We start from the raw sequence: 24,419 nt of genomic DNA on the forward strand, positions 1-24,419 counted from the left end.
CTGTCCACTGTATAGTATTGCTTAATTTATAACTTCATCGCCCCCAAAAAAAGAACAGATCTATAAGATGACAACGTGTCGCGACGCGACGCGTTGCTGGATCTGTAGATCTGTTCTTTTTTAGGCGAGCGACGCCTTCGTACCGACGAAGTACAACTCGGGCTGATCCTCTGCTACTGTACTGTAGAATGCATACAAGGCGAGCCCGTGCACGGGTGTCCAAGAAACCCCATCGACGAGACAAAACTCGCGGCGTGAACGTGGCAGCCATTTTACATCCTCAAGAGTGAATGACTGAAGCCGGACCAGTGCCGGGAGTTTTTACCACTTTTCTCTTATTAATTATCACATTTATCTTCCGAAATTATCAACACCATACGAGTTGGTGATCCATCGGCAGGTATGACGGAACGCTATTAATTGGTCACGTGATTGTAGCTTGATTGTTCGGTAAAAAGTGTTTGGGGGAAGACCGACCGTGTGCGGTGCTTGTTTCAAACAATGTGGTGAAACTGGTGGTTCATCCACACCGGCTTTTTGAAAATGGACTCTTCCTATGTGGCGGCACGTTGACAAAACCAACCGTCTTGCGAGCTGGACATGCAGCATTCAAAGGCCTACCGTTCATCAAATTAAAGTTTAGGAGCGTTATTGACGCCCATTGTCGACAAAACGACGTTATAACAACAATGGCCTCGGCTGAGGAGGGGAAAAAAATCCCAATCGAATTAGCATGCTAACGCGAGCTAGCCTATTTTGACAGATCGAGAAATTGACACGCTCATTGTCATTGTATGTGTGCTAACCCGTTAGCCCAGTTAGCTTAGCAAGGATTTTCCCCAGCCTTTCAGACATGTTTTAGTTTGACGTGTGAATAGCAAAAAAATACGAACACGTTGATGGAAAACGCAAACAGGTCAGGTTTGTTATTGTCCTTCTGGATGGCATTGGTTTGTTTGGTGCAGCGTTAGCCATGCAAACTAGCCAGCTAGCTAGCAGTCACTCCTTAACTTACATTTCGTTAGTTTAATTCTCGCAAATCTTTCAAATCCAATGTGTTAAGTGGTGTTGGTGTTACATTTGACTGTATTTCTCAAACAACCATTCAAACATTTTCTTTTGACCATAATATTAAACACGTGCTGTCTTGGGAATTTAGATTGATTAGCAAACAGTAATGTTAAGTAAGTTCCGAGGGCTCGTTTGCATGTTATGTAGCGTTAGCCAACAGTTAGTAGCAGAGTTAGGCCAAAACCTTCCACGTTTTGTAAAGGCTAACGCGCTGTCAGCTTTAGATGAATGGAAAGCGATCGGATCCATGCTTTTCTGAACGCCCCAGTTTATGCATCGTGGTCTGAATGACTACCGGTTTGCTGTTGATCGGCGTGAAGCCTAGCTATTGAAGATTTAGAGAGTATACTATTTTGCAACTGTGTCAGAGCAGATAATAGTTCGGCATACATGCTTGATAGCTGGTCAGCCACCGGAAACTGGGGACACGTGTATGTGCTATCTAGCCAGTGCTGAAGTCAGCAATGAGAAGGTAAGCTAACATGTAATTTGGAGACCAGGCCAGGCCCCATGCTACCCCAGCGGAAAGGGTTTACATAGTGAATAGTCCGTGATCTCGAGTTTCTCGACTCGGTCTGTGCGAACTTCTTAACCAAAAACACAGGAGCGGGAGGAAATGCCACATGTGCAAGTGTAGTTTCAGTTTTGACAGTTGAATCGAGGATTAAATGCAAAATGTGTGTATTTGTTATGCGTGTATTGACAGTGCCTTGACCAAACGGAGAGCTGCAAACAGTGAAAAGTCACCTGATTGCAATGTACCACATGGAGTAGCTTGTCTTCTGCACATGCACATTACGATCATACCAATCATTTTACAGATATGTTTCGTATTCAGGATGACATACTGTCAAAGCATCTTTTCCACTGAGCACACAACTTTATTTGCTTGACAAGTCTGAGACTGAACTCTCCTGAACGCATCCCAAGTCTCGCCCTTGACACAGGATTAATTTGGCTCATTGCATCTATACAGATTTCTGGAGACATGGCCACAGAACATATTAATGGAAATGGTCCAGAAGAACCAATGGACACCTCGGCTGCAGTTACCCATTCTGAGCACTTCCAGACTTTATTAGAAGCTGGTTTACCACAGAAAGTTGCTGAAAAACTAGATGAAATTTACATAGCAGGTAAGGCACAATGAATATCCCAGCATATTCATATACACAAATCTTTATTTCAAAGTATTGCATGTGCTGTCATTTTTTTATCACCTTTATTATGAATGTGGGAATTGGGATCACCAAGCAACTTTTTGTGGTTTCCTACCAAAATGGGTACTTGCAGTGCAAGAAAAAAAATACATAATATAAAATTTGTTTGAAAATGTGTATTTTTTTCCCCTCACAAACTACTATGAAACCTTTGCTTGCATCTTCTTGTAGAGAGATAATGCTTGTATGCTCAACCGTACGCTCTGAGGGCAGGTGGAATTTCAACTCCATTTTCACTTGGGCCTACTTTCCCATCGACCTCGTTAGATGTCTATTAGTATTAACATGGGCGGGTTACAGTGGGACTTGTTTAGATTGTTATATGTAGAAAAGTACCGGTCTGGTCTATTTAGCCAGATGGGACCAAACCAGAAACAATGGCAGCAGCTGTCTGGTGTGTGCCTGCCTGGGACAGGTGACGGCCCCTCCATAGAGCAGAATTCAGACAGGCTCATTAGAAGACACCGTACAGAGGAGCACAAGCATATCAACTTACACCATCACATCTGTTGTGATTAGTTCTGCAAAAAAAGTGTGTTTGAGAATAAAATGCATCCCGATTTACTGAATACATTCATATTTGAGGAGTTCATTGTCATTTTTGCTTTCCTTATGTTTTTCTATTTTTCTGTGTTCTCAATCCCCTTCCCACCTCCAGGTTTGGTGTCACACAGTGACTTAGATGACCGAGCAATTGAGGCTCTGAAGGAGTTCAACGAGGAAGGGGCTCTGCATGTCCTGTTGCAGTTCAAGGACAGCGACCTCTCACATGTTCAGGTATGACCTCTCACATGTTCAGGTATGTGACCTCTCACATGTTCAGGTATGTGACCTCTCACATGTTCAGGTATGTGACCTCTCACATGTTCAGTTATGTGCAACTCAAGTGGTCTACAATAGAATGTTTAACCATTTAAACAAACACAATATCTTATATGAGCATCAGTATGGTTTTAGGAAAAATCATTCCACCGATATGGCCCTTTTACATGAATTTGCTCTTTCTAAAGCTTTTGATACTGTTGATTATACTATATTACTTGATAAATTACATAAATATGGATTTCATGATATAACACTACAATGGCTGTTATGTTTCCAACCGTGAACAATATGTATATGCCAATGGTTGTTCTTCATCCAAAGTCAAGTTGTCTTGACCCCTCAGAGGTCTATTCTTGGACCCTTATTTATTGTTTACATCAATGACCTGGCCTATACAGTTGTAGAAGATTCAGGATTTCAGCATTATTATAGTGATCGGTGCCTTTTCTCCCTTTTATTACTGTCTTGCATAATATGGATATAACTAACTACAAATTAATGACTAAACTATTGTATAAATATTGCTCCACTGATGTGTTGTTTTTTACAGAACAAAAGTGCCTTTCTTTGTGGAGTTATGAAGACATACAGACAGCGCGAAAAACAAGGGACCAAAGTGTCAGACTCCAATAAAGGACCAGATGAGGCCAAAATCAAAGTACGGTTTGACGCCACAGTGACACGACAGAAATGTGATTGAAAACATAGCATTTCAGTTGTTATTTTACTTTCATATCACGTTCTCTGTTCAGGCCCTGCTGGAGAGGACTGGTTACACACTTGATGTGACAACAGGTCAGAGGAAGTATGGAGGCCCCCCACCGGAATCTGCCCACTCAGGGGCACAGCCCACCATCGGGACAGAGGTACGAGTGATCGCACCTGTATGTTCAGTCCTGTAATCTATTTAAGGGACAACTTCATCGACTTGTGTCTTTCTATTGTGCGGATGCAAAACACGCAATAAGTCAGACATTTAACATTCTTCTCTTCAATCTGGCAGATATTCGTTGGCAAAATCCCTAGAGACCTTTTTGAAGATGAGCTGGTTCCCCTCTTTGAGAAAGCAGGGCCCATCTGGGACCTCCGCCTGATGATGGACCCTCTGAGTGGCCTCAACAGAGGCTACGCCTTTGTCACCTTCTGCACCAAAGAAGCTGCCCAGGAAGCTGTCAAGCTGGTATGTGACCTCCTTGAAACCTGGGCTTTAAAAAATATTGTTTAGTGACCATAATTGTTCAATTCTGAGGTGCATTAGTTTGCCTTTTTATATGGGATAGTAGAGGAAGAGGATATTATGCAACACAGGTCTCTATCCAGAATCAAGCCGGTGACGTTGCAAATATGTTGTCGACAGCCTATCCTGTCGTCAGCTTCCCTCTGAAAATACCTGACATTTTCTAATGTATGCTAGTACTTGTGGCTAAACGGCAAGTTCAATGTAACATGGCTTTCTTTGAGAGCCGTGACATTCCCTCTGTTCCTTCTCTCGTCCTCCCACAGTGCAACAACAATGAAATCCGACCGGGCAAACACATCGGCGTGTGCATCTCTGTGGCCAATAATAGACTCTTTGTGGGCTCCATCCCCAAGAGCAAAACAAAAGAGCAAATTGTGGAAGAATTTGCAAAAGTTACAGGTAAGGCACCAATGATCGACCTTTTCCTTGCACTGTAACGGCATTACAATTCTGACTTTGTCAGTTATATTTAACCCATTCTGACCTAAGATCAGATTCTAAAAATGTCTTCTGCATCCTGACAGTTTTCAGAAAAAGCGATGTTTCTATGTCAGTGGTTCTTTGATTTTTCAAAAATAGCAGACCTACAAGCTCGTGCGCTATGAGCTTGTAGATCTGCTATTTTTCAATAGCTAAAGCATAACATAATACTAACACCAAAAGGGGTTCACTCCCAAAATGTGTTTTAAGAGAGTGCTGGAAGTAGTAGACTAACTATAATAGTATTTATTAACTGAAACACCATTTCCCCTTCGTGTTTCATTAAATAACTGTCTTTATCACGGTTTTCATCAGGGTTTTTTTCTCCCTGAATTGTAAATTAATGTCATACCCAATGTTCCCTCAAAAAAAAATTTGGTCTGAGCAAACACTCAAACCTCCTGAGCAGACAACGGCAACTACTGAGCAAACATTACGTCACCTTGACACCAACTATCCAAACCTTAGATAACGCGAAGTGAGCGCCCCTCACTTCACACAGGTGTGATTTTTTTGGTATACGATTGAATCAATGAATAGTTATAAGGTTACGCAAGTTACAACATTTTTATTTTATATCAAGGTGGTAGGCTAGCAATTATAGGAATATTCAGTTAGTCTTACTCTATATCAGTGGTTCTCAACCTTTTCAGGCTGTGACCCCCCAAAGTAATCACATTTGAACTGGGGACCCCCCACCCAGACAAGCAACAGAATGGTTCCACAGATAAATATTGTGAAAATAGTCGATCTACAAGCTCGTTGTGAACTTGTAGATTGGCTATTTTCACAATTGTTGCCTCTTTCTTTATCATTTAATAATCTGGCCAATGTTTGACCAGTTTTTAACTTTGTATAGCATGGTTTGCTGATTACTTTTGATGCAGTAATGGTATTTATTTCTTTTAGAGCCTTTGAGGTATTATAAAAGTCCTTAAATTGTCACTTCACTGTCATCTGGGGTCCCCCCACCCCCAATCATGTGGGGACCCACAGGTTGAGAACGACTTGTATATGAATACTCAATATTGCTTTACATGGGGGGCATGCGAAAACAGAAATAATTTATTGGCACACACACACACTCTAAGACGAGTTTGTTGGTGTGTCTTTGAACTCCTAGTTTCTCAGATTGTCGAATGTCAGCATTTATTGAATAAATAATAATATATTAACAGATTGGAGAATGACAGAGAGCTTCCATATGGGGCTAGACCGCTAGAGATTAACGTTATCTTCCACGTGTTTCTTTCACAAGTACACCGGACTGGAGGCTTGTTGTGCTGTAGTGATAACCGTGTTAGCTAACCAGCGAACGCCTTTTAAATCTAAATGTCCCATCAACGCAAGGGTCCAAGGCTCCAAGCAACGCGATCTTATCTGGTTCTTGGCGTTACATTAACACTGACTTTTGCCTTTCCTGTTTCTGCAGAGGGTCTAAATGATGTCATATTGTACCACCAGCCAGACGACAAGAAGAAGAACAGGGGGTTCTGCTTCCTGGAGTACGAAGACCACAAGACTGCAGCTCAGGCCCGTCGCCGGCTGATGAGTGGCAAAGTGAAGGTGTGGGGAAATGTGGTCACTGTGGAGTGGGCCGACCCCATAGAAGACCCTGATCCAGAAGTCATGGCCAAGGTGAGATCAGAACTAGGGATGCCAAACAACTCATATTTGGCCAATCGACGTGTCGAGGCCAAAAATCGACGTGTCGAACACACGTTGTTCCGTATTTTAATGTCGGGTCGGGGAATAAATACAGTACAGGATTTATTTGACAACTCTGTCCTGCTTTCTTCACAAGAAGAGAAGAGCGCTCACCGCTCAGAACACAACGGAGCAGACCTGTGGCTGTCAATTTACTTTATGGCATGTGTGAGTTGAGATGTGAACCTGGGTCTGGGAAGCTCAGAGCTGCAGCCATTGGCTCATGATACGAGCACACGACCAATGGGACAGATCATTCAGTGTTGCTAAGATACCACCCCCCCCCCCCCCACACACACACACACACACACACACACACACCCCCTTAGACGATGGGTCCACAGCGCTCTGCTCAAAGTTAACTTGCATGTGACGAGCGGCACTGACAGGCGCAGCAGCACAGCAGTGTCACACAGACAAACGCGTACCTCTCCCATTTGGAAAACATTTGAAACGGCAACCTTTATAACGTTTTACATTACAAAAAAATAATAATACAAATAAAAACGATTTTTCGACTCATACGCTTTGAGTCGCGGGAGTCTATAATCGAGTCGATTTTCAACATTTTTCAACATCCCTAATCAGAACAATTTGTATATCCTCGGTCACAGGCTTACTTGTCTGCGAAAAGAAAAGCCTGGTCACAACGTAAGGCAGAGAAGCTATCGGCGGATGTATCCTCCGGAACATCCGTCTGATGTATTTCCCCCAGATACGATATTTTCCCGACCAATCGCAACACACGTTTCATTCGCGGAGAATGTAAACTGTTTTTTTTCCTTGGGCGATACTTGCGCTAAAATCCCGCAACTTCCGCCCAAACAAATAATAGTCTTTACAGCGTAGGTCTTGCCCAGGGTGGCAAGTATTTTACCTAGAACCCCTCTTTTCCAGCTGACCTCTATAACATTGCATTTCCTTTCTCAGGTTAAGGTGCTGTTTGTGAGGAACCTAGCAAGTACTGTTACAGAGGAGATACTTGAAAAGGCCTTCAGTCAGTTTGGCAAGTTGGAGCGAGTGAAGAAATTGAAAGACTATGCCTTCATTCACTTTGAGGAAAGGGACGGTGCTGTGAAGGTACAGAGAAAAGAATGGTTGAACACTGACTGGCGCTGATATTACAGTACTGTCCTTGAGCTTCTGAATGTCTCATTTATATTAATCTTTTACAGGCTCTAGCCGATTTGAACGGCAAAGACCTGGAGGGAGAGCACATTGAAATAGTTTTTGCCAAGCCACCTGACCAGAAGAGGAAAGAGCGCAAAGCCCAGAGGCAAGCCGCTAAAACACAAATGTAAGCAAACGTGTAACTAAGCTAAATGAGGCTTCAATGAATTCTAAAAGGCACCATGTTGATGTTGTTTCTCTCTTCCAGGTATGATGATTACTATTACTATGGTCCTCCACACATGCCTCCACCTGCTAGAGGCAGAGGAAGGGGGGGCAGAGGAGGCTACAGCTCCTACGCTCCTGATTATTATGGCTATGAAGACTATTACGATTACTATGGATACGATTACCATAACTACCGGGGCGGCTACGATGACCCTTACTATGGTTATGAGGACTTCCAGACCGCTGGGAGAGGACGAGGAGGGGCGAGAGGAGCGGTCCGTGGAGGTGCCACCCAGAACAGGGGCCGCGGTGCTGCCACCCCGAGGGGCCGAGTTGGCTTTTCCCAGCGAGGAGGCCCTGGAAACAGCAGCAGAGGTATACATGGTGAATAGAAAAACATTTTACAATGAAAATTAGCGTCAATGTGTAATTGGGGTTGCATTAATCAAAAACTTAAGCTATGTCAGCTTATTAATTATGTATACACTCTGAGCTTTAAATATGAAAAGGTACACCTGCCTATTGGCTTCATGACTAATCCCTGACAGGTGTCGTCTTTCAGAGCTAGTACAAGTCTCCAGTTGGCAGTTTGTCGGCACAGTAAACATTACAAAGAACCCTGCAGTTTAAATATTGGTTTTGTTGTCAATACGATAGAATTTGATTAAACCGTCTTATCCTAGAATATTTTCCGACTGATGAGAGAATGGCAGACCGGTGTCTGATTGATAGAATTCCGTCCTAATTTTAATTTTTATCTGTCTTCTGATTGGTCCAGCAGGGAAACGCGGTCGAGGGCGGTCCTGACCTGTCACAGTGAAGACTGACTTGCTGTGTGGGGTTACACCGTAAGCTGCAATGGATGTTGACAAAAAAAACTCGACGAAAAGGTCCAATGATATTCCAGCCTTACAGAAGCATCTCCCCCCCCCCCCCCCTTCTTTTTTTTTTTTATTATCAACTGCCACCTTAAAAAGATGACCGGAGGATTCTGAATACTTGCCACCGTTCCCTGCCCCAAGCCTCTGTACCTAGCCCCTGCACACTGTGCTACATATTGCCCCAACAATCTACCCCTGCCCTGTACCCCCCCAACATGCCATTTTTAAATAATTATTGAAGAATTTGCACTTTTTAAGTTTCTTAGGTTTGAAGTGGCTCAAAGGAGCTTGATGCTATTGTATATTTTTGTGCTAATCGCAATTTTTATTGTCGGAATATCCATGTTAATCTTAATCGTTTGATTTGGATGTTTGAAAGAGAACATTTGCAGGTTTTTAGGGTGTACCCACCTGGCATGGATAAGTCAGGCATTCCAGGAAAGTGGTTCTTTTCAGAACTTGTCTTTAAAGGGTTGGTTGACTACCTCAGTACAGAGGACTAAACTACCCGGCCTGTACTGTAAATAGGGAAACTATATTGATGAAAGCAGGGCTTGTTTTAATACAAAATATGCACACAAGGGCCCGCGGCTGTAAAAAAAAACGATGTACTTAATGTAATATAGTCATTTTAGCCGCGGCTCTGACACTGCAAACAGTCAAACTGGGCATGCAACACAAAATCTCATATGATGAGCCTGAACAAGCCCTGCTTTTATCCTATTTTGAACTGAATTAGCCGCCTTGCTTCTTCAGATTATGTAGTTACTGGTTGTATAGTTTTTCGGAAAATGTTACTTTTGTAAAGGCTTCAACATCACAGGGGCATCCAACTGCCTTTGATTAAAAAAAAGCCCTGCAGTGTCCCTACTTGCCACGTAATTCCAGTGGATTTGTGTTTTATATATTAATACCAATAGAGCATTTTTTGAACGATGTCAGTAGAATTATGTAAAACACCCATCATAATCCAGTAACTGTCCCGATCATGCGTTATCTTTGAATGATCCCTTACCAGTTCTGTGTGGACAGCAAATGTAATACTTCTATCGAGTATGTTGATTGATTACCGAAATGCCATATTGCTCAGCCAGCGCATGTGTGCCTATTAGCTGTTAAGATCTGGTCTGGGATCAGTCATTTAGTGGTAGAAGGGCTACTATTAGCTGTTAAGATCTGGTCTGGGATCAGTCATTTAGTGGTAGGAAGGGATGCTGCAGAGAATGATTTGTATTTCCATGTATAGCAAAAGGAAACTGTGCTATTCAATCCCCGGTTTTGTATACAGTTAACTCCCTCTTCAATAAAATCATTACAACCACCTTTTGAAAAAAAGATGTTAGCAGTTTTAAAATATTGTTGGTGGCCAACAACATTTTTTGCATTCCTGCAAATAAATTGTTTTATACTGTAAAATGGAGGTGAGTGTAACTTATTTTTGTAATAAAGTTTTTGATTTCTATCTGTGTCTTATGTTTGGATGACATCTTACTGAGAAACAAATACTTGAAACTTCCATTTTACAATTTCTGGTTTAGAAATAATTGATTAATTGAAGACACTAATACACTACTAGTACTTATGCTACTAAAGGGATTCCTTTTGATTTAAAAATAAATACATTTATTTTATTTCCTCAATTCGAACTCCGCCTCAGTAGGCTAGGGGGGTCCCCAGGGCTGCCTGAACCTTGAGACCCCCCAAAACGCCCCCAGGGGAGGCACGATTCCAACGAGCCCATCCAAAACGGTTGAGAAATGGCCGAGTGACTGACTGTCGGACTTACCGACCGCCGCGTCGGACTACCGGGCGGTCGGGTCAAAGGTAACAAGACAACTCACCCCAGTTCAGAAACCGTGTTTCACCGGATTTTACTGTTGAGTAAATAAATAATTAGCTTGTGACTGTGCACATCTGTACTAATGTAGGAACCGATAGTTAGATCCGAAATTGAATTACTTTAGTGGGTGCCACGGAAAGTACAGACAACTCACCCCGAAATGTCAGAAATTCACCGGGGTGAGTTGTCCGTCCTTTCCCTTTACCAACTTGCCCCAGCGGAAAGTACAGACTCAACTCACCGGGGTGAGTTGTCCAGTATTCTTCCTCAGACGTGTATGACCAATGTGTAGTTTACTTTAACAGCAGGTGTATTTTAGACTTGACTTGATATAATTCCAGTAAGGGCTAAATCCATTTGACCCGAATACTGGACAACTCAAGTCACCAGTATTCGGGTCAAATGGATTTGTTAAACTACACATTGGTCTTTGATTGATTGAATTTGATTGAAATATTTATTAACAGTTTGTAGAATTACAGTACATTTCAAGCACAAACTCAATACAGAGACTGTCAACTGTGAGTGGACGACCCAATTAAGCATTACACTTGTTTACAACAGGGTCCACATTGTTCAATTGGTCATACACGTCTGAGGACGGATTCTAGTGTTGGGAGGGATTCCTGTTACCGTCTGGGTTTGAGAGCATCGTATTGCTGTGTGGAGCGGAGGTGACATCATGCGTAGCCTATCTAACGCCGAAAACTAGATCAAGGGTTAGGTGCTTCAGATCGCAGACAGTGACACATGACGGAGCACAGTGGCCATCGTACACAATAGTCGAATGAACATAAAGACTATGTTGGATAATTTCCACTAATCCGGTTTTGTCGACAGCAGCTGTATCATGTATCTATCTATCATCGACTGTCCGGCTTGTTGGCTACAACCAATGAGTCTGCGTGATTAATTAGAAATGGCACTGCGTGCTGCTAGGCTACATAAACAGTGAAATGACCGAACATATCGGCGAATGTGTCCACCGGTCATGGTAAATGCTGGAGTAGATTAATTTAAATGAACGTACCGTCTAGTCTACTGGCTAAATATTACCTCGGGAAATTTCAAGACGGCAGCTGTATATCGTAGGCTATTATGTCGCACTCGCAGACAGACGGTGACAGTAGCCTGCTATAGCTGTCAGCTGTGTGCCTTTATTGATGGATGGTGGAACGGTTCACTTTTCGTTGTACTCTGCAGTAATAGATGAGTGCACACACAGAGCCGCAACAATGGGATCCGTCCGAGTTCACCTGCAGAAAATGAGACATAGACTGAAGCTGGACCTGCTGAGAGAGCTGGGCCGCCAATACCCGCTGTTCTGCTTTCTGTTACTGCTACTTCTGCTTTCCACTGTCCTGTTAAACAGGTAGGCTACGTGCACACGTGTGTCTGTCCCACACAAAATACTAATATCTTTAAGACGTGACTTGGCTATATTAGCATCTTAACTGTAGCCTTAATGTTAATTGCAGCATACAGTAATTTCCATGTGTTCACAGATATATACACATTATTATGGTATTTTGGTCCTTTCTGGCTGGCGTTGTCACTTTCTACTGCAACTTGGGAACCGAGTCACTGCTGCCCAACATTTTAGTGTCCATCAAGCCAAAGATTAAGGTGGGTCAAAGGTCATTGATGGTGGTATTATTTAGTGAATGTGAGTATAGCTAAACCTACCAGTAATATATAATGTCATTACAATGAATGCTGATGGTGTAATAGTGATGATAACTAAGGATGACTGTGATGATGTGATCTTAGGGTCCCGTAAATGCAGGCAACTGCAGCCATTGGGTGTTGTTTTTCAAGTTTAATGTATACTTTATTGCCACATGGTCTAGGCCCTAGACCATGTGGCAACACATTGCTACACCCTAGACTCTAGGGTGTAGCAATGTGGCAGGCAATGACATTTTTGTACTCCAAGGTCTAGTGTGCAAAATACAGATACACAAAAATTCATACAAATGGATAAAACAATGGCAAGAATAGCCTTGAACACTAATGTGGATATCTGAATGACTATATCTTCGGAGCTGGGTTATTTTGACTTAATTTACCTTCTCTTTTATCAGACATACCAGCAGGAGCTGTTTCCACTCGGTCACAGTTGTGCTGTTTGTGGAAAAATCAAATGCAAAAGGCACAGGTAAGTCACCTGTCTGTTACAGTACATGTACAGTACACAGGTAAGTCACCTGTCTGTTACAATACATGCTGGGAGGACGGTATAGTTCAGGCCTTCAGGGGTGGGCAACATTTTCAGGCACAAGTACTAGGCAAGGCAAAGCAACTTTATTTATATAGCACCTTTCATACTCCAGGTCAAAAATGCTCAACAGAATAAATCATTATTAACCAAATTAACCCTATTTCAAGTCGTACAATTAAAAATTGCAATGGTAAAAATCAGATTAAAAATGAAATCGGCCTACAGCAAATACAAATATATAATACATTAGACAGTGTAAAATAGATATGTTTTTCTTTGTCTTAAAAAGGCTCTAGTGGGGGCTTGTTTAATACTATTATGCCTGGGACAACCAGTCCCAGATGTCCTATAAGGGTCCTAATTCATATGGCACAAGCATTTCAGGTAACACACCTGGGCCATTTATGTTATGCATATTAACCCGGGATTAAGCTCTCCAGTGTAATGTCTTTCTGGAGCTGATTCCAGGACCATGGATGCTAAAAACCAAAAGCCATCCCAAATTCTTGATGTTACACTCCCCTCTAGTGTTCAGAAAATATATTGTTTTCTGTTTGTGACCACACACGCACACAGTATATTACACACAGAATATTTTTCTATTATGTTTTAACAGACCAACTTTATTGCTGGAGAATTATCAGCCATGGCTTGATCTGAAAGTTCCCTCCAAGGTGGATGCCTCTCTTTCAGAGGTAGTAGGTCACATCAAATCATTATTCTTATAAATATATATTGTGCACATACTGTATGTAGGTCTAGATGTATTTTTCAATTATGATAAAATAATCAGATTTAAAGGTTGTTTCTTTTGTTTTCTTGTAAAGATTCTGGAGCTGGTTTTGGAAAACTTTGTTTATCCTTGGTATAGGTAAGTGTGGTCCTGCATTTCTTTGTAATTATTATTATTATTATTATTATTATATATTTCCCATACATGCTAGAAACAACTCATTTAGGCAGTGTTTATTTGAAGGGACATGACAGATGATGAGGCATTCGTCGATGAGTTAAGAGTGACTTTGCGTTTTGTTGCGGCTGTCTTGGTCCGTCGTACCCAAAAGGTAACAAACATCTATATGTCAGATTTACGTTGCTGACTGACCAAAAACAGGGAGGCTTCTTAATGGAGAACATTCTTTTCCTTTCAGGTTGATGTGGCCTCTCTCATCACACAAAAGCTACTTAAAGTTTCCATGAAACACATTGAAATAATCAGCAAAGCAAGGCAAAAAGGTAAAACAATTGTGCATCTTTAACTCTAACTCTAATTATTTTATTTATTGCAAAAATAGTGAATTGCCTACTGTCGTTCTCTCTGCAGTAAAAAATGCAGAGTATCTTCAGCAAGCTGCTCTGGAGGAATATGGTCCTGATCTCCATGTCGCTCTCCGCAGTCGCAGGGATGAGCTGCTCTACCTCAGGAAGCTGACAGAGTTGCTGTTCCCGTACATTCTTCCACCCAAGGCTTCAGACTGCAGGTAGTGGTGCAGCGGTTTCACCAATAAAAGTTTGAGTCAAGGAGACACCCAACAAAGGTCCCTGTAAAAGCACAGCAACCTACCAGGTTAACTCAGGGATATATATATATATATATATATATAATAAATCAGTACATTTCAATACACATAGGAAATTAATGTCAACAACCCAAAACACTCAATCACAGTCAATAAATGCACACGACACAACAAGTCAGTTTAAGGATTGTATTATAATTGTAAATGTTAATGTGAATGATCGGATTGTTCAGTTCATGTCACAATTCACAACACCATATTTGAATCCCCTTCAGGTTTTACCCAGAAAACGTTTTCTGCTTTATCCTGTTCTTAGATCTCTCACTCTGCTGATAAGAGAAGTCTTGGCTGGTTCTGTCTTCCTTCCCGCCATGGATTACTTGGCTGATCCTGTGAGTGTAGATATAATTCATTATTGAAGTCTTATTTTCGGATGCAGTTTGGGTGTATACTATAGAGCGTCGCAGTCTACTTTCATGACGACGCCAGGCCCAGGAAATGAATCCCAATGCATTTTTCCCATAGACATTTCAAAACGTATTTATTTAAAGACCTTTTAAGCATCGTACGAAGCCAATCGTACGAAGCCAACACACACAATATTTTGGACCAAACAAATAATTATAAAGAAGAAAACCTTGGCCTGAAGAATTGTGTTTGTTGTCATGATTTGTCACGACAAGAGTTGGCTTTGTCCGCGGCGTAAACGTCTTTTAATAAATACTTTCTGAAAAGTCTATGAGGAAAATGAACGGGGATTTCTTTTCCGGGTCTCTCGAGGGGGCGGGACTGCGACGCTTAAAATCAGCCCTTTGGTAGTTTGCACCATGTTAGTAGAAAGAACCCTATCCCAGTCACTAGTGACTGTAGATGTGTTTTACTGACCCTCCTCCAGAGCGTGATTTTACATGATTTAATATGATCTTTTGTTTGTTGGTGTTATACAATTTCAGGACACAGCAAATCATTTGATTCATCTATTCATCGACAACTCACCTGTAAGTTTTTATGTAGTATATGGATGAATATACTCTCTACATGTAGATGTAGTATCAATTACATGTAGATGTCGCCGCTGTCAGGTGGAAACCATGTATGTCCAAAACTACATTTCTATACTCCTTTTCTTCAGGAGATGGGGAAAAAAATAACCTGTGTTCAAATTAATCCAATGTAGTTAGTTATTATTATTCACTTTTCATTGTTTAAATATTTATCAAACGCACAGAATCACAAAAATAGTGAAAATAGCAGGTCTACAAGGTCACAATGATTGTACTGATCAGCTATCTTTGCAACCTTTGCACAACATGACAAAGTAGGGCATTCATTTATAATTAAAAAAAATTGTTACGTTTTCCGCTCGACAGCAACAATAATTATGTTAGTATAATTTCTAATATTTCTGTTGCCAGATTCAAACTGGGCGTGATTAAAACTTCCACGTTCCCCCTCATTTGCTGTGTTTTCAGCCTGAGGAAGCCACAGAGCCAACTTCAACGTGGGTGCCTTTCCTGCAAAAGTATGCTGATGCTCGCTACAACAAACCCTCTGTGAGTAAAGTACCTCCTCCAGTGCACCGGGTTGATCTAACCGCACACCTGAATGGACTTAGGAGAGATTTGTAATTTTGTATGAACAGACCCAGATGTCTTTCTCTTCAACTCTTCACCTTCGCTCTCTCTCAGGTGCTGAAGTTGGAGTTGAAGGAGATCAGAGAGCAGCAAGATCTGCTGTTTCGCTTCATGAACTTCCTGAAACAGGAGGGGGCCGTCCATGTGCTCCAGTTCTGCCTCGCTGTCGGTATAAGAAAACCTCCGTTTCCCCCAAAAAACACATTATTTGTACTTTATTTTGCTCTCTTGACAAGGAGGTATTTTAGATCTAGATCTCCATATATGGAGCTGGCCTGTTCTGACATCTGCATAGACTCCATATTTGGGATTGCCTGACAAATAACTCGGGCACCGGTCTAGTGTGGTTAAAGGACAACTTTGCTAATTTTGTTCCAACACATTATGCAGTCTCAACACATAGAATGCATTGGGAAGAGTTTTGCCATATTTTCACATCCTTGCCCTTTATTGGTCATAGACCCCACTGATTTGATCCTGACCTGTCCTTCACAGAGGAATTCAACGATAAGATACTGTGTCCTGAGCTAACAGACTCTGAGAAGCTGATGCTTCATGAGGAGGTGAAGAAGATCTACGAGACCTATTGTTTGGACGAGAGCATCGACAAGATCCGCTTTGACCCCTTCATAGTGGAAGAAATACGCAACAGTATGTATAAAGATCAGCTTTGACCCCTTCATAGTGGAAGTATGACACACTGTACCCCCTGTGTGATGTTTAATGATCTGCTTTACTTCTATGAAGAGCTGTTGTCATTGTTAAATTCCTTAGAACATAAATGTATAGTAATAAAGCAATATCTGTGTTTCCCAAATTCTGATGTTGTGTGCTTCTCCCCAGTTGCTGAGGGCCCGTATGAAGAAGTGGTGAAACTCCAAACCATGAGGTGTTTATTTGAGGCCTATGAGCATGTCCTGTCTCTCCTGGAGAATGTGTTCACGCCCATGTTCTGCCACAGTGATGAGGTCAGCATCTATGCTTAATGACAACTTATTTGCTTCACACGTTCCCCCCCCCCATAGAGCACCGAAGTCCTGACATCACTGTCAGTAGAGGGCGTCAATCCACAAGTTTGTGTACTTTTCATTTGCATTGTAATCTCCATAGGGGGATTTTAGATCGCCTCATATAAGAACAACTGTGTTTGAAAAATAAACAGATTACCACTGCCTTTTCACTCATATGGATATGAAGCATCGATTGAAGGTGGAAATGTACAAATATACCCAAATATACCCAAAGAGTAACAAAATAAGCGTTAGAAACGAGTCAAATAACCCAGAGACTAAATTTCCGGGTATGCGGGTGGCTCCATCTGCCCGTCGCAGAAACTGGATCATTAACGACGCACAGCCACTCCCCTGACAGAAAGGCCGGGGTGGTCGTTTTTTTTCTCTCCAAACACAGTTCTTATATGAAGCGACCTAAAATCGCCCTATGGGGATTACAATGCAAATAATAAAATACATGAACCTGTGTATTTGTGCCCTCTACTGAAAGTGACGTCAGACTTCGGCGCTCTATTGAAGGCATCTAGTGTCATGGACACCGAACTCAAAATTAAATCCATTTACATTTTGTCTAGTTGGCTTTACCAAATGTGTTTAACCACTTATGCCCTATTTTATACTTTCAATATTTATTTAAACTAGCCAATATACCAGGTCACAACGCATCATGACGTGACACGTTATGAGCTTACAGATCCATTGAAAACTCTTGCCATTTTTTGAAAACCTTTGAAAACCGAAAGTTTTGGCCTTAGAGTGCCCAAAATAGGGACACCAGGTTGAAAGTGGTTAAAATGTATTTTGTATTCTCCACGATCACTTTATTTTCATTGTGACACTTTTAAACCATAAGACTCTACTTGGTAAACAGGCATTAAAGGGGTGATTTGGATTTCAGGCTCTCTTGCACAATTGTCCTCTGATCTCTCCCCGCCACCAACTGCTTCCAACCATGTCATCAATACCGGTCACACACTACTGGCCAATGGCCTTGCCCTGGAATCATGCCAAGCTGCCAACCTGAATTTCACCCCTCACAAGTTCCCTCATTGAATACAGCTGGGCAGCCCAGTGAACAGCCATTGTCCACTGCGAGCCACCGCCTTGCATGAATAGTGTGTCTGGAAAGTAGTGATATTCTGGATTGCATTGTTTCTGTGGTTTATTTATCAGTGCTGATGCGGCTTAGCTTTGATGTGTTCTAAATAAGGTTGACCTAAGCCTCTCTGCGGGGTCCTATACAAAACTGCCCGCATTGCCTCTACTAAAACCCTTTCCTGTTGATACAGTTATGAGATGAGATGCTGTCCTTTGGACCAATTGCACATAACACCTGCCATCATTAGGCTTTTGAACGCTACAGTATATAAAACCTCCACCAAAGATGAATGGAATAAATACATGGATGTTAAAGTAAAATAACTTTGAATTTGTCTTTTAATTCATAGGTCACAATATAATGCGGACAAGAAAATGCATATCAGGCAGGATTGTCTGTGCATGCATTGCATATAAAACTGGGAGATTAACCCAGTACCTACCTATTGGGAGAATAGAATAGATTAACCCAGTACCTACCTATTGGGAGAATGGAATAGATTAACCCAGTACCTACAGTACCTATTGGGAGAATAGCGGAAGAAATAGGGAGGCTCCTGTTGGCAGGTACAGTATGTACAGCAGGTACAGTATATGTTGCTACTATGGGTGATATTCTCTTTCCATGTTCTGCAGTACTTCCGCCAACTTCTGCGAGGGGCTGAGTCTCCTGCAAGGAACTCCAGGATGAGCAGGTAGGTGCCATTGTAGTTTGTGTGTGTGCACGCGTGTGTGTGTGCGTGCACTGTGCATACATGCGTGCGTGCGTGCGTGCGTGCATGTGTGTACAGTGTGTGTCTGACCATTTTGAAAAGAAACATCCCTAAAGGTGTTATATTCACCAGTGTGTTTGTGTAGTGTACCGACAAGGTACAGCTAAGCTTTGTGATTGTCCATTAAGCTCTGTTTTATAGATAACATTTAAAAAAAATAGGGTTATCTCTGTAACCCCATAATCGGTCATAATGTGACAGGTGCCCTACTGTATATGACCAAAATAGGGATGCCAAGTTGAAAGTGGTTTAAGAGATTCTAATTTGTTAAAATAAGTGTCAACTATATATTCCCATAATCAGTCTTAAGATATGTTTGTTCAGTATCAGGGGTCTCTCCACATCTCTCCAACATTTAAGTAAACAGAAAATGCATTTTCAGGTCGGGATACCAGTTTCATTCAATCAGGAGAGACGGCTCATACAGGATACAGGTTAAACAAGTGAAATTGGAAGTGATGAAACCAAAAATGTTCAGTTTTAATTGGAATCGGAGCACTATAATATTGAAGCTGCTGAATGGGTTCTTTCCTGATTGGTTGAAATTTGTGACCCACCTGAAAATTTGCCTCGGCCCCAGGCTTACTCACTCAGAGACGCTATCGGCGGAAGTGTCTGCCGGAACATCCGTCAGATGCATTTCCCCCGGATACGATATTCTTTCGACCAATCACAACACTTGTTTCTTACACGGAGAATGTAAATTGTAAACTGATTTGTAAACCGTCAATGTCATTTCCTTGAGCGGTACAGAAATCCCGCAACTTCTGCCCAAAACAAATGATACTGTCTACAGTGTAGGTCTTGTCCAGCGTGCCTGAAAATGTATTAAAAAACACAAAAAGGTAGAAAGAGTGCAAACAAAGAAATACTGAATTATTCTTTGCTATTTTTAATTTCAAGTGCATAGTTATGTTTATGAACTAAATATGTGGCCTGCAGTGGTGTCTGTGCGGGTTGTAATCATGGGGTGTGTGTGTCTGAAGTGGCCAAGGAGCCCAGCCACTAACTCCCTGTGCATGTTGTTCCAGAAATAGCCTCAGTATGGATGACATTCGGTGAGTACATGTCATCAGTACGGCCAGGGTTCGATTTGTAAAGAATAAAAGTAAAATACAAATGGAAATTAAAACAGAGGGGGCCATTTTTCTTTCACCACTTAAGCTCTATACTTCTTCGTATGACCGATAGTGTGATTGGACGATCTACAAGCTCATAACGCATCGCAACACTTTATGAGCTTGTAGATGGGCTATTTGTGCTATTCTTGAACTGATAAATAGTATTATTTTGGACACATTTTGACAAACCGTGTCACAATTATTACTAAATTGTGACAAATTTAGAAAATGTGTTAATATGGTTATCCTAAATGTTTTATTACATTGTTAAATTGTGATATCAAACAGACTGTACATATCAAACATCAGTCTAAATTTCCCCACATGTATTTAATTCAGTCTGACCAGAAGCAGGGATTAAAACATATCCCTACCGCCGGGGAATATCAAATCGAACCCTTTGTACTGTGGTCCAAACAGTGACTGGCCAGGCAGCACTGCTGCACGCAAGATGCAAAAGGCAGTGGTCAAGGCAGTGGTCATGGCAGCATGAACTGTGGCTGTCAGATGAGGAAGACGAGACGGCAGAGAATGGCTCTTTCATCTGCGCCCCATACATGAACACAGTCCAGTCATCAGCCTTTCTAGCAAACCTATCTCCATGATTGTTGTCTCTGTTTGACCCCCCCCCCTTTACATTCTGCTCCGTCTGTCCCCTCTCCATCACCCTACCTATCGTTGCTGTGGACTGTCGTGCTTTGTCTGTGACTGTCTGTCCACCTTTCCCCATCTTCTGTCTGGCCCCCGGCATCATTTTTCCGCTGCCAACCACCACCAACCACCACCCTGCTGCCTGCCCTGATATGATCCACGGTCCTCTCCTCCCCTTCACCCACATGGGGGACATTGGCCCTGCGCTGCCAGTACCTCCTGGGACTGGAGCCCAGAGTCTCCATCGTCCCTGTTCACCGCCTCCGGCAGCTCTTCACCTGCATCTTTTAATTCCCTCCATGCCCCGTCCACGTTCACAGCCCTCCCATATGGCTCGCTAACCCACCGCCACTCCTCACCGAAGTAAGTGAGGGTCCATCCGTCCGTAGCAGGTCGCACCTAATTTACACACCGTTGCACGATGGTGCCATCCATGGCTGTCTGCGTTATATAGAATTATATTCTGTCCTACGGAATACAATTTAGGTGTCGGTGTGATGTCATGTACCCCACAGTTCTTGTGCACACGATCCTAGTCCCAGCCTGCCGCCTGCATGGAGGGACCTGTGCATGAAGCGCTTTTTTGTTTTTTTTTAATGTGATGAATAAGCCTTTGTATTGAATCAGGAACTGAGTTGTGTCTTATCAAAATGAGATTGTGTCCAGTATGTTAACGATGCCATAAGTTGAACGGAACTGTATTTGCAGTGGTGGAAAGTAGTACATTTTTTACTGTACAATTTTGAGATACTTTTACACTACCACTACTATCTCAGAGGCAAATATTGTACTTATTACTAGAGCTGTCCTGATACCGATACGATACCAGTATCGGAACACTGCCCAGTGTGCCCGATATGCCCTTAGTTGGTCATATCGGGATCAGCGAATATGCCAGTCTAACCACCGATCCATCCACAGGGCATGTGGAGTTTGCTTTCGAATTGCCCAAACTGTAAGTGCCTGTTTGAGTGAGGAGTCTGCTATAAACACAACACGAGATATATAGCTAGATAGTTACTATATAAACATAACATGAGATATGTCTCTAAACAAACACCCCTGCTATGCTCCGTCTCCCCTTCTCTCTCCCTCTCCCCACACACAGTATAACACGGCGCACACACACACACACACACACACACACACGCGTGCACGCAACACACACTCTCAAAAAGCTCATTAACTCTACTATGATATTCAAGTCTCTGTCTGTGTGTGTACTCTTGTAATCCACATAACTTGAGAACCGTCAAATTCAACACACGCGTTCCACACCACCACAGGGAGTGCAGTGCCTGGTGTCGAGTCGGTCGGACCCACAGTTGTCCAGAACCACCCCAAAAAGGCCTCTGCCCGGGCTCTGGACAGGGCCCCTGCCCAGTGTCCATATATGGAGCTGGCCTGTTCTGACATCATTCTGACATCTGCATAGACTCCATATTTGGGCATGCCTGACAAAGAACTCCATGGGCATAAAAGGGGCACAGACATAATATCTGGGTGCCGGTGGGGCATTAATTTCCGACTTGCATCGTTCCAAGTAGGCCAGTGCCCAACAGGCACCGCTGTAGAGGCTCCAATGGGCACCGCTCTAGTATTTTTTTTTAAAGGAAACACCCGCAGACTTTTGTTGCATGTTCCGCGCGGTTCCCTACTAGTCCAACGTGTGAAGAATGCAACACAGCTAAACGGTCAAAAGCTTGTTATTATAAATATTATTCTCTGGTATCGGTATTGGCGAACACAGAAATGGTGGTATCGAATCGGGAACGAACATCCCTACTTCTACTCAAATACAATAATTTGAAAACTTAAGTCACTAGTTTCTTTCATGATAGATTCTTAAACCATACATTAACCACTAAAGCCCTATTTTATACTACCAATCTACAAGCTAACGCATTGCGATGCAATACTTTGTGATCTTGTAGATCTTCAAAGGATTTAGAGCACTTGTACATGTATATTTTGATGTCAATACTTCTTCCACCACTGTATATATTTACTCAATCTGACAGGCAGTCATGCAGAACACCTTTGACTTTGTGCTGTTGTGTTACAACTGGTTTTCTGGTTTCTGCACGTTATTTATCACAAATGTTGAGTTTAAAATCTTTAACCATATATAGACATTTCAGTATGTATTCATCAAACCACAAGCTTACTATGTGCTGTGTATAATTAGTCCGATTTTTTGCCTGATTAGTTACGCACCTGTGTTGCACACCTAAAATTGCAGATCTATGAGCTCACAATGAGTCACAATACGACTCATTGTGAGCTTGTAAATCGGCTATTTTCAGTGCATGACACTTGCGTGTAACTAAATATAACAAAAGATTTAGCCTGTTAGGCATTTTTCCGAGATGGCTGTGAAGTGGTGTTTCCGTTTGGCTAGCAATCCGCCTTTACCCCCTCGTGATACCTGGCTGCAGCCTCTTCCCTGCGCACCCATCCTTTTTCTCTCTCTCTCTCTTTCTCCCTATGCCTCCGTCTTCTTTGGATTCATTGTCCCTAAACTGCATATGCTGCTGTGCTGAAGCCATGCGCTGCTCTTCCGTCGCATGCATGTCTGTCTGTCTGAGCTGTTCTTTGTGTGACCTTACAGGAGCACGTCGAAGAGGGGCGAGTCCTTTGGGATTAGCCGCATTGGCAGCAAGATCAAAGGAGTGTTCAAGAGCACCACCATGGAGGGGGCCATGCTGCCATCCTACGGGCTGGTGGAGGGGGAGGACGATATGGTGAGACTGACCTAGAAACCACCCGTTTTCACACAGAGGTAGCTGACTATCACTAATTCTCAGGCTCTGTGGGAAGTATTATGTCGTAAATTCAAGAGTGGTAGACCAGTGTTGGTGAGGTGCTGGCCTAAGGCAGTAAATAAGTAAAAATGAGAAAAAGGCCACTGGATGTGCCATTCACTTTAAGCATGCGCATACCCTCTATACATGTTGGGTTACAGGTGCATAACATGTAGTGTTAGATGTGAGTGCGCCAACTAAGGCACACAAACTTCTAGTAAAGGTGGCCTTACACTAGCCGATTTTTTTCAATCTGAAAATTGCTAGCACCACACACTACAGGATAACCGGGCCCGAATATTTTATCCAATTATTTTATGCAGCACACACTACACAGTTTTAAAACTCGGGCGCAGCACACCCTTTTCTCGGCCCCGAGGGAGAGGGGGAGAGGGGAGGAGAGGAGGAGAGGAGAGGGACGAGGAGAGGAGAGGGGGCTTGCGGGGGCAGAGCAAATATCAAACAACAGATCGGAGGGATTACGATTGGATCTTTTATACACTCACACTATAGACGATAATCTTTGGCAGAGAATCGCTCCCGATTGAGTAGGGCACCCCCTAGCGTAAAAAATGTCCGATTATCGGCTAGTGTACGGCCACCTTAAGTCACATATCATTAAAGTGCTCTGCATGCGGTGCAGCATCCTCACATACAGAGAGAGATTCAGTTATTTTATTTCACAGTCTGTGTAATACTGGTAGCCATGAATGATCTGCCAGCCCGATTGTTTTGGAGGTCGAGCACCCTAAACCTTCTGTCTGATTGACGTTAAATAGGGAATGTTTTACAGCAATCTTACTGGCCATATTGGACGTATGTATACCATATGTGAGCTTGTAGATCTGCTTATAATTGTTTTTTATATATAATTTCGGAAGAAGTTGGCCTATTCCACTCCTGTGGGGTCCCTGGCACAAAATATTTTCTGATGGATATCCGTGGATACATAAACATTTGGGGGTCCTTAACAACACAATGT

At 42.4% G+C, this 24,419-nt stretch overlaps 2 protein-coding genes across 13 annotated transcripts in view; both read left to right on the forward strand.

Annotated features, from left to right (window-relative positions):
• Positions 1-260: 260 nt before the first annotated feature.
• LOC308329622 (heterogeneous nuclear ribonucleoprotein Q-like) lies at positions 261-10,224 on the forward strand. 6 transcript variants are annotated; one of them, XM_080784045.1, is made up of 12 exons: positions 261-400; positions 2,048-2,207; positions 2,950-3,068; positions 3,667-3,774; positions 3,869-3,982; positions 4,120-4,296; positions 4,620-4,755; positions 6,269-6,474; positions 7,474-7,623; positions 7,719-7,840; positions 7,922-8,265; positions 8,660-10,224. In XM_080784045.1, exons 2-12 carry the CDS (start codon positions 2,060-2,062, stop codon positions 8,686-8,688), a joined length of 1,653 nt encoding a protein of 550 aa, XP_080640171.1. In that variant the 5' UTR covers positions 261-400; positions 2,048-2,059; the 3' UTR covers positions 8,689-10,224. The 6 variants fall into 6 exon arrangements, with proteins under 6 accessions (XP_080640171.1, XP_080640172.1, XP_080640173.1 ...); XM_080784046.1 differs by having other exon boundaries at positions 8,663-10,224; XM_080784047.1 differs by having other exon boundaries at positions 7,922-8,256.
• A 1,117-nt stretch (positions 10,225-11,341) lies between these two features.
• Positions 11,342-24,419, forward strand: part of LOC308330112 (sorting nexin-14-like) — a 29,528-nt gene continuing 16,450 nt past the window's right edge. For 5 of the 7 annotated variants that reach the window (XM_080784802.1, XM_080784804.1, XM_080784805.1 and 2 more), the window contains exons 1-17: positions 11,605-11,974; positions 12,108-12,228; positions 12,687-12,760; positions 13,440-13,518; positions 13,651-13,694; positions 13,800-13,887; positions 13,975-14,059; positions 14,148-14,304; positions 14,660-14,735; positions 15,297-15,341; positions 15,816-15,896; positions 16,032-16,146; positions 16,473-16,628; positions 16,821-16,945; positions 18,725-18,783; positions 20,847-20,996; positions 23,245-23,377. In XM_080784802.1, the coding sequence (XP_080640928.1) occupies positions 11,766-11,974; positions 12,108-12,228; positions 12,687-12,760; positions 13,440-13,518; positions 13,651-13,694; positions 13,800-13,887; positions 13,975-14,059; positions 14,148-14,304; positions 14,660-14,735; positions 15,297-15,341; positions 15,816-15,896; positions 16,032-16,146; positions 16,473-16,628; positions 16,821-16,945; positions 18,725-18,783; positions 20,847-20,996; positions 23,245-23,377 (1,797 nt within the window). In that variant the 5' untranslated portion in view covers positions 11,605-11,765. The other 2 variants (XM_080784806.1, XM_080784807.1) reach the window with 2 other exon arrangements.

This window comes from Protomyctophum bolini (assembly GCF_963924005.1).
Source record: "Protomyctophum bolini genome assembly, chromosome: 15".
NCBI lineage: Eukaryota > Metazoa > Chordata > Actinopteri > Myctophiformes > Myctophidae > Protomyctophum > Protomyctophum bolini.

Coding starts and splice junctions, on each gene's coding strand:
- LOC308329622 (XM_080784045.1), top strand. CDS start 2,060: ATGGCCACAGAACATATTAATGGAAATGGTCCAGAAGAACCAATGGAC. Junction 3,069..3,666: donor GCGACCTCTCACATGTTCAG/GTATGACCTCTC, acceptor TGTTTTTTACAG/AACAAAAGTGCCTTTCTTTG. Junction 3,775..3,868: donor CAGATGAGGCCAAAATCAAA/GTACGGTTTGAC, acceptor TTCTCTGTTCAG/GCCCTGCTGGAGAGGACTGG.